Here is a 9299-nt window from a genome sequence, read left to right as displayed (position 1 = left end):
GTTCAAACCCACCAGCCACTCCTCGGAAGGAAGGTTGGGCAATCTACTTCCGTAGTGATACTGCCTCGGAAACCCAAGGAGGGGTCGCTATGAGTCAGGCCGACTCGGCGGCACACAACAACAACTGTTTCTGTTACTCTCCTTTTATTCCTGAAGATTATGTTTAAATTATCATTTCCCTTCAGCCTGAAGAAATTCCATGAGCATTTCTTTTGTCTTTTGGCTACAAATTCTCTTAGTTCTCTTTCATCCGAAGATGACACTGCTTAGGGTACATTCCTAAAGGTTATTTTCACTGGGTATGAAATTCTGAGTTGCAGTTCTTTCCTTTCAGCATTTTAAAGATGTTGTTCCATTGTTCTCTAGCCCAGCATATGGTCTATCTTGGTAATGATTTCTGATGAGAAATCTGTAGATGTTTGAGTCATTCCCATTAAAGATAGAAGTCTTATCTTGGGTCTTGTTTATCAGTACCTACCATAGTATAGTGGACACACAATAAATATTTCTTGAATTGAATTTATTTTAATTTGATTGCATTAGATGTTTGGTAATTGAATATAAAAAACAAATAGGCTCATTAAGGTTCCATTTTGATAGAATCTGAATTGCCTAATGGTTTTTACATCCTGATATATCTGATATATACAATACCAGGTGGCTTTACTAGATTTGAATAACCAAATGAGCATTTCCACATGTGTTTGTTGGCTGCCTGTGTATCTTCTTTAGTGAAGTGTGTGTTCATGTCCTTTGCCCATTTTTGAATTGGATTGTTTGTCTTTTTGGCATTAAGGTGTTGAAGTTCTCCTATAAATTTTGGAGATAAGTCCTTTGTCAGATATGTCATAACCAAGTATTTTTTCCCAGTCTCTAGGTTCTCTTTTTGGGAGCTCTGGTAGCATAGTGCTTAAGTCACTTGACTGCTAACCAGAAGACTGGCGGTTCAAACCCACCAGCCACTCCTCAGAAGGAAGGTTGAGCAATCTACTTCCATAGTGATACTGCCTTGGCAACCCAAGGAGAGGTCGCTATGAGTTGGGTCTGACTCAACGGCACATAACAACAACAGGTTCTCTTTTTATCCTTTTGGAGAAGTCTTTCAATGTACATAAGAATTTAATTTTTAAAGCGTTCCAGTCATCTAATTTCTCTTTCATCATACACACATACAAGCTGATGCCCTGTGTATTTTGGGTTATGCTTGATAGTCTATGTATGCCATAAATCAGGGCCCCTAGCTTTGTCCCTATTTTTCTTTGATGAACTTTATAGTTTTCAGTTAAGTCTTTCATCTACCTTGAGTTTTTTTTTTGTGTTGGCCTGAGGTATGGGTCTTTTCTCATTTTTCTGCAAGTGGACATACAGGTTTGCCAGCACTATTTGTTAAAGAGGCTATCTCTCCCCCATTTAATGGGTTTTGGCCCTTTGTCAAAGATCAGCTGTCCATAGATGGATGGATCTATTTCTGAGTTTTTGATTCTGTTCATTGGTCTGTCATTGTACCAATACCATGTTCTTTTCACTACTGTGGCTGTATAGTAGGTTTTGAGAATTGGGAGTCTGAGACCTCCTACTTTGTTTTACTTTTTCAGCAGTGCTTTGCTTGTCCAAGGTCTCTTTCCTGTCTATATGAAATTAGTGATTGGTTTTTCCATGTCCTTGAAGAATGTTGATGAAATCTGGATCGGGATTGCACTGAATGTGTAGATTGCTTTGGGTAGTATTGACATTTTCACAATATTCAGTTGTCTTATCCATAAACAGGGCATTTATGTAGCTCTTCTGTAGTTTCTTGTAGTAGTGTTTTGTAGTTTTCTTTGTATAGGTCTTTTGTGTCCCTGATAAGATTATTCCTAAGTATTTTATCTTTTTGGGAGCTATGGTAAATGGTATTATTTTCCTTATTTCTTTTTCAGAGATTTCTTTGGTGATATAGAGGAATCCAGCTGATTTTTGTATGTTGACCTTGTATCCCGCCACTTTGCTGAACCTTTCTATTAGTTCTAGTAATTTTTTGCTAAGTCTCTTGGGTTTTCTATGCACAGGATCATGTCATCTGCAAACAGAGATAGGTTTACTTCTTCTTTACCAATTTGGATGCCTTTTATTTCTCTTTCTTGCCTTATTGCCCTGGCTATGGCTTCCAATACAGTGTTAAATAGAAGTTGTGATAGAGGGCATCCTTGTCTGGTTGGTTGCCTTTTTCAAGGGGACTGCTTTGAATCTTTCTCCATTGACAGTAATGTTGGCTCTTGGTTTTGTGTATATGCCCTTTATTATGCTGAGGATTTTCCCTTCTATCCCTATTTTGCTGAGAGTTTTGGATAGGAATGGGTGTTGGTTGAATAACCAAATGAAAGAAGGTATACAGTACCTGTTTTCTCCAACAGCTGCCTTTCAATTTTTCAAAGCTTTTCCCGCCCCCTACTCTTTTGCATGGGCAATACTCATCGTTTTATGTAACAGTGAACAGCTAATGTACATTCAGAAAGAAATGAGCCAAAACGTAATTTAAGAGAGAAGTATGTTTTATGTTTAATATCTACAGAAAGAATTAAATACAGCAGAGATTTCCTGTTGAAGCTCTCAAGTGTTTCCATCTGCAGAAAGAAACCAGAATTTCTGCCCAATCATCCTGTTGTTCTTCAAAAACCAGTAAGGAGTTTTCTAATTTTATATTACTTTAATGCCAAATTATTTGTTTTCATTTGAGTCCATCTCTACATGTTTTAACCTTTCTCACTATAATATAAAATGAAGAAAAATGCATAATCTAAATGTCAATTATTATTATTACTACTCTTATCAGGAAATAGAATAGGATAATTGTATTGTTTAAGAAATACTTCCCTACTGAAAGATCATGAAAATACCTTCCCATGTTATCTTCTAAAACTCTATTGTTTGTTTTTTAACTTTTTGTTGTTGTTAGATGCTGTTAAGTTGGTTCTGCCTCATAACAACCCTGTGTGCATCCTGCGACATCCTCACAATTGTTGCTGTGTTTGAGCTCGCTCTTGTAGCCACTGTATCAGTCCATTTAGTTAAGGATCTTCCTCCTTTTTAATCACCCTCTGCTCGGAAGGAAGATGAGCAGTCTACTTCCGTAGTGATACTGCCTTGGACACCCAAGGAGGGGTCGCTGTGAGTCAGGTTTGACTCGATGGCATATAACAACAACATAACACTTCACAAAGTATGACATCTTTCTCCAGAAATTGGTCACTCCTATTAACATGTCCAAAGTACATGAGGTGAAGTCTCACCATCCTCCCTTCTGGCTGTACTTCTTCCAAGAAAGATTTGTTCAGTCTTTTGGCAGTCAGTGGTATATCAATACTCTACACCAACACCATAATTCAAATGCATCAATTCTTCTTTGGTCTTTCTTTATTGATTGTCCAGCTTTAACTTGCATATGAAGAATTGAAAATACCATGGCTTAGGTCAAGTGCATCTTAGTCCTCAAGTGATATCTTTGTTTTTAACACTTTATAGAGGTAGAGGTCTTTTGTAGCAGATTTTCCCAGTGCAATACATCATTTGATTTCTTGACTGCTGCTTTCATGGGTGTTGATTGTGGATTTAAGTAAAATGAAATCCTTGACAACTTCAAACTTTTCTCCGTTTATCATTATGTTGCTTATTGGTCCAGTTGTGAGGATTTTTATTTTCTTAATGCTGAGATGTAATCCATTCTGAAAGCTTTCATCTTTGATTTTCATCAGTAAGTGCTTCAAGTTCTCCTTGATTTAGGCAAGCAAGGTGTGTCATCTGCATATTGCAGGTTGTTAATGAATCTTTCACCAGTCCTGATGCCATGTTTCTTCCTCCTATAGTCCAGCTTCTTGCATTATTTGCTCAGCATACAGATTGAATAAGTAAGGTGAAAGAATACAACCCCTGACACTCACCTTTCCAGATTTTAAAACATGCAATATGCCATGTTCTGTCTTGTACAGCTTCTGCATGAGTATATATTCTGGAATTCCCATTCTTTGTGGCATTATCAATATTTTGTTATGATCTACACAGTTGAATGCCTTCACATAGTCAGTAAAACACAGGTAAATATCTTTCTGGTATTCTCTGCTTTCAGCCAAGATTCATCTTCATCTGGTATCACTAATGATACCCTTTGTTGTACATCCTCTTCTGACTCTGGCTTCAACTTCTGGCAATTCCCTGTTGATGTACTGCTGCAACTGTTTTTATCTTCAACATTTTACTTGTATGTGATATTAACAATGCTGTTTTATAATTTCTACAATATTTTGGAAGGGGCACACACAAAAAAGTCTCTTCCAGATGGTTGGCCAGTTAGCTGTCTTCCAAATTTCTTGGCATAGACAAGTGAGTACTTCCACACTGCATCCAGTTATTGAAACATTTCAGTTGGTATTCCATCAGTTCCTGGAACCTTGTTTTTTGCCAGTGCTTTAAATTCAGCTCCCAGAGCGTGGGAGCTCTGGTAGTGTAGTACCTAAGGCTCTTGATTGCTGACCAGAAGGCTGGCAGTTCAAACCCACCAGCCAGTCCTCAGAAGGAAGGTTGAGTAACTTACTTCCATACTGATACCACCTTGGAAACCCAAGGAGGGGTTGCTATGAGTCAGGTCCGACTCCACGGCACGTAACAACAACAACAACACAACAACAGCTTGTATGTATTTCTTCAGTACCATCAGTTCTTGATCATATGCCAACTCTTGAAATGACTAAACGTCAACTAATTTTTTTGATACAGAGTGACTGTGTATTCCTTCTGTTTACCTTTGATGTTTCCTGTGTCATTCATATTTTGCCCATAGAATCTGTCAGTATTGTTCCTCAAGGCTGGAATTTTTTCTTCAAGCTTGAGACATGCTGAGCATGTTCTTCCCTTTTTGGTTTTCTGACTCCAGGTCTCTGCATGTTTCATTGTTATACTTCACTTTGTCTTTTGAGCATCCCTTTGAAATCTGCTGTTCATCCCTTTTACTTCATCATTTCTTCTTTTCCCTTTGCTGTATATTCAAGAGCAAGTTTGAGAATTTCTTCTGACATTGCTTTTGGTCTTTTCTTTCTTTCCTATATTTTTAATGATCTTGTCTTTTCTTCATGTATGATGTCCTTGATGTCATCCCACAACTCATCTGGTCTTTGGTCATTGGTATTCTGTGGTCAAATCTGTTCTTGAGATGGTCTCTAAATTCAGCAGGAATGTAGTTAAGGTTGTAGTTTGACTCATGCAGGGTTGTTTTAATTTTCTTCAACCTCACTTTGAATTTACATATGATCAACTGATGGTCTGTTCCACAGTGGACCCCTGGCCTTGTTCTGACTGATTTTGAGCTTCTACATCTTCTTTTTCCACAGATGTAGTCAACTTGATTCCTATGTATTTCATCCAATGAGGTCCATGTGTATAGTTGCAGTTTATGTTGTTGAAAAAAGGAATTTGCAATGAGTAAGCCATTGGTCTAAAAGAATTCTATTACATGATTTCCTACATCCTTTCTATCACAGTGGCCATATTTTCTAACTACTGATCCTTTTTGCTTCCAACTTTTACATTAATAATTATATCACTAGTAATTATCAATATATCTTGATAGCATTTTTGATCAATTTCAGACTGCAGAAGTTGGTAAAAGTCTTCAGTTTCTTTATCTTTGGCCTTTATTCTTTATCTTTGTTGGTAGGTAAATTTGAATAATTTTGTATTAACTGATCTTTTTTGTAGGCATATGAATATTATTCTCTCACTGACAATAACATACTTTAGGATAGACCTTGAAATGTACTTTTTGATGATGAATGTGACACTGTTCCTCTTCAGTTTGGTATTCCTAACATAGTAGACCATATGATTATCCAATTCAAAGTGGCCAGTACCAGTTCATTTAAACTCACCAATGCCTAGAATTTCAATCTTTATGTATTCCACTTCATTTTTTACAACTTCCATTTCCCTAGATTCAAATTGCATACATTCCACTTTCTCATTATTAATGGATGTTTGCAGCTTTGAATGTTTTCGTATCAGCCAATGAGGTCCCAAAAGCTTTACTCCTTCATTAACCTTTACTCTGTCATTGTTTGACCGTACTTTGAAGAGGTAGCTCTGCCCCAGTTGTATTTTGAGTGCCTTCTAACCTGAGGGGCTCATCTTTGGCACTATATCAGACAGTGTTGCACTGCTATTCATAAAGTTTTCACTGGCCAGTTTTTTCAGAAGTAGATCACCAGGTCCTTCTTCCTCTTCTTAGTTTGGAAGCTCCACTGAAACGTGTCCACCATGGCAATCCTGCTGGTATTTGAAATACTGGTGGCATAGCTTACAACATCATAGCAACACATAAGCCTCCGCAATACAACAAACTGACTAGTGGTGGATGAAGTGTAGTGGTCATAATTTTTTTTTTTTTCCTGCATGGATATCCAGTTGTCCCAGATGTATTTACTGGTATTATTTATTAAATGGGAGCTTTGGTGGTGTAGTGCCTAAGGCATTTGACTGCTAACCAGAAGGCTCGTGGTTCAAACCCACCAGCTACTCCTTGGAAGGAAGGTTGGGCAATCTACTTCTGTAGCGATAACGCCTCAGAAACCCAAGGAGGGGTTGCTATGGGTCGAATTGACTCAATGGCAGTGAAGTTTTTTTTTTTTTTTTTAATTTAATATTTATTGATAGTCCTTTGCCACCTTTGTTGGAAACCAGGTAACTGTATATATGAGTGGTTTGTTTCTGGGCTCTATTCTCCTCACTTAGTCTTTTAATAGAGTAAAACAAGTCATCTTATATACTCTTACAAGTGTTACAAGTGTTTTTGCTATTCTTAGCCCTTGATATTTTGGCATCAGCACATCAAATTCCATAAAATACATAGAATAAATCATAAATTTTTTATGAGTTTTTTTTAATTAGAAAGGACATAATTTTTAGTATCAGGTTTGAGCACCACTAGAAGCTTTGGTGGTATAGTACCTAAGGCATTTGACTGCTAACCAGAAGGCTGGCGGTTCAAACTCACCAGCCCCTCTTCAGAAGGAAGATTGGGCAATCTACTTCCATAGTGATACCGCCTCAGAAACCCAAGGAGGGGTTGCTATGAGTCAGATCCGACTCGACTGCAGTGAATTTGGTTTTTTTTTTTTTTGGTTTTTATATGTATTGGTAGTTCAGACTTGGACAAATTACTTACCTCGGTTTTTAAAATTGCAAATAAGAATGATAAACTCTCATTGAATGATATTAGGAGTAAATGAAATAATGTATGAAAATGTTTAGTATGGTACCTTTCTCTTATTATGTGTTCTGTAAATGCTAATTTACAACCTTTATGGTCTCTACTTCCATTTTGACCAGAATTTCACATGTATTTAGAATTTTTATACACTATTTTATATAAGTAAAGCAAGTGGGATTGTCTAAGACGTCACAGTGAATATTGGTATGCTGGGAATGGCTCACATATGAAAGAAATATAGAACCTCCCATGTTGGGGGATTCTAAACTTTTTTTTGGGATCCATACAATTTTTTTTTTAAATTTAAAATCCCTTACAATTTTTTTAAAATTTATCGTGTTCATATTGTATATGAATGTTTCTAAATTGAAACTCCCTAACTTACAGACCCAGACCTCTAGCCATTTTTTTAAGTTAATGAAACAAATTTTATTACACAAAAGGAATATTTGATGATGTTTTGTTCTTCTGTCTGTTGAAAGGTGGGACACATTCCTAGGGACATATAATGCTTAGTCTGTAGGAATAAATTTAAACTTTAATGCAGTATAAATACAATCACTTTTTATTTGCAGACTTTCCATCTTAGATAACGTTTTCTTTTATAATTAAAAGTTTGACATACACATGGTTTTGAACAAACCTTGTACATTAATTTTATTTTTGATTTATGCATAAATAACAGGTTTGAAATTGAACTTAATGTATTTACAAATGAATTACATATGCTCTATTAAACAGAAGAACTGTTTCGTTATTTGACAAATTCCATTTGTTTTCATAGTTTCCATAGTAACATGCATTTAGATGAGTAAACACATAGTAGATTCACAGTATTTGGTTTGATAAACTAATTAGTAAAAGTCATATTCAATGTAATGGATAAAATGCTTTCTCTTCTATATTTACAGGAAAACAACCAAAGTTTTAAGTAGCATTTTAAGAGCAGATGAATTTGAAGATAAAGAATTATTTGTTTTATATTTTGGACACCTACAAATGAAGTGGATCTAGTAAAAATAACTGCAATGGATTGACAACTCAATTTATTTTTAATTTTGTTGGTTGGCTATTTGGTTTTTCCTAAAATGAGAAAAATATTTTAAAACTATAAAGAATTTTCTAATCAGTTTCAGCTTTGCAGGCAGTTACGTGCATAAATTGGGATGTGACCCTGAAAAGTAAAAATTTGGTTAGTGATGTGGGAAAACTGTGTATAATTTGTATGCTACTTGCAATTTTTTCTTTTTCATCACTTGTAATAATGGATTGGAAATGCAAGCTGTAAAGATTCTCAATACAAAGTGTTTGGTACAATGTATATATGGTACATATTTTTTTGTTGCTTTTAAATTTGCCTTTCTTCTGTTTCCCACTGATTTCATACCAGCCATTGAACCATGTTACTATCTCCAGAGGCTTAGAATGATTCAAGATGTTCAGTGCATAGTTATCATTGAGGGTGGGAGGGAAAATATTTTAATAGCCGTTTCCCATCTCTAAGTTTTTCAAATTAACATTATCTTAGCTTCATAATTACTAGTAGAGATTGATAATTTGGAAACAATAGTAGTGAATTAAACTGAAATTGAAAAATAGCTACTACGTGTTTGTGTCACTAATCAGACCATGTGAGCAGTAGAAGTTGAGCAATTGCAAAACTAGAACTGATCTTTTATTCCAAAAAGGAAAAATTTTGACTTTTGCAGACAATTCTGGTACAGTTTCAATTCTGTAATTTCTTATGTCAATGACATGAATGGATGAAGAATATTTAACTCTTAGAAATTTTATCCAATAAATGTGCAGTTTGCCACTCTGGATGTTACCAGTGGGTTTTTTTTTTTTTTTTAATGTTTCTTCTAACACTGTGTCACCAAAATAAGGTGGTTTAAAAAAACAAAAAGATGTTTCTTCCAACACTGTGTCACCAAGAAAAGGTTGTTAAAAGGTAAGTGATAACTCTCTGTATTCCTCATCTCCCAGATCCTGAGTCTACTGGCAAGGATTTACAGACCATCCTTTGGTGGAATGGTTTATCTTTCACTGAGTCCTGAACTCCTAA

The 9299-nt window shown here is 35.7% G+C and overlaps 1 protein-coding gene across 1 annotated transcript in view; it reads left to right on the top strand.

Moving 5' to 3' along the window:
• CUNH8orf88 (chromosome unknown C8orf88 homolog) overlaps positions 1-8169 on the top strand; it is a 19337-nt gene extending 11168 nt beyond the window's left edge. The window contains exons 4-5 of the mRNA XM_007948744.1: positions 2552-2658; positions 8146-8169. Coding sequence (XP_007946935.1) covers positions 2552-2658; positions 8146-8169 — 131 coding nt within the window. The remainder of the gene's footprint in view (positions 1-2551; positions 2659-8145) is intronic.
• Positions 8170-9299: the final 1130 nt, after the last annotated feature.

The sequence above is a fragment of the Orycteropus afer genome, unplaced genomic scaffold (assembly GCF_000298275.1).
Source record: "Orycteropus afer afer isolate SDZICR_OR568_19922 unplaced genomic scaffold, OryAfe1.0 scaffold00222, whole genome shotgun sequence".
In the NCBI taxonomy this organism is placed as follows: Eukaryota; Metazoa; Chordata; class Mammalia; order Tubulidentata; family Orycteropodidae; genus Orycteropus; species Orycteropus afer.
The sequence above is the reverse complement of the archived record's forward strand: the minus strand, read 5'-3'. Positions and strand labels throughout refer to the sequence as shown.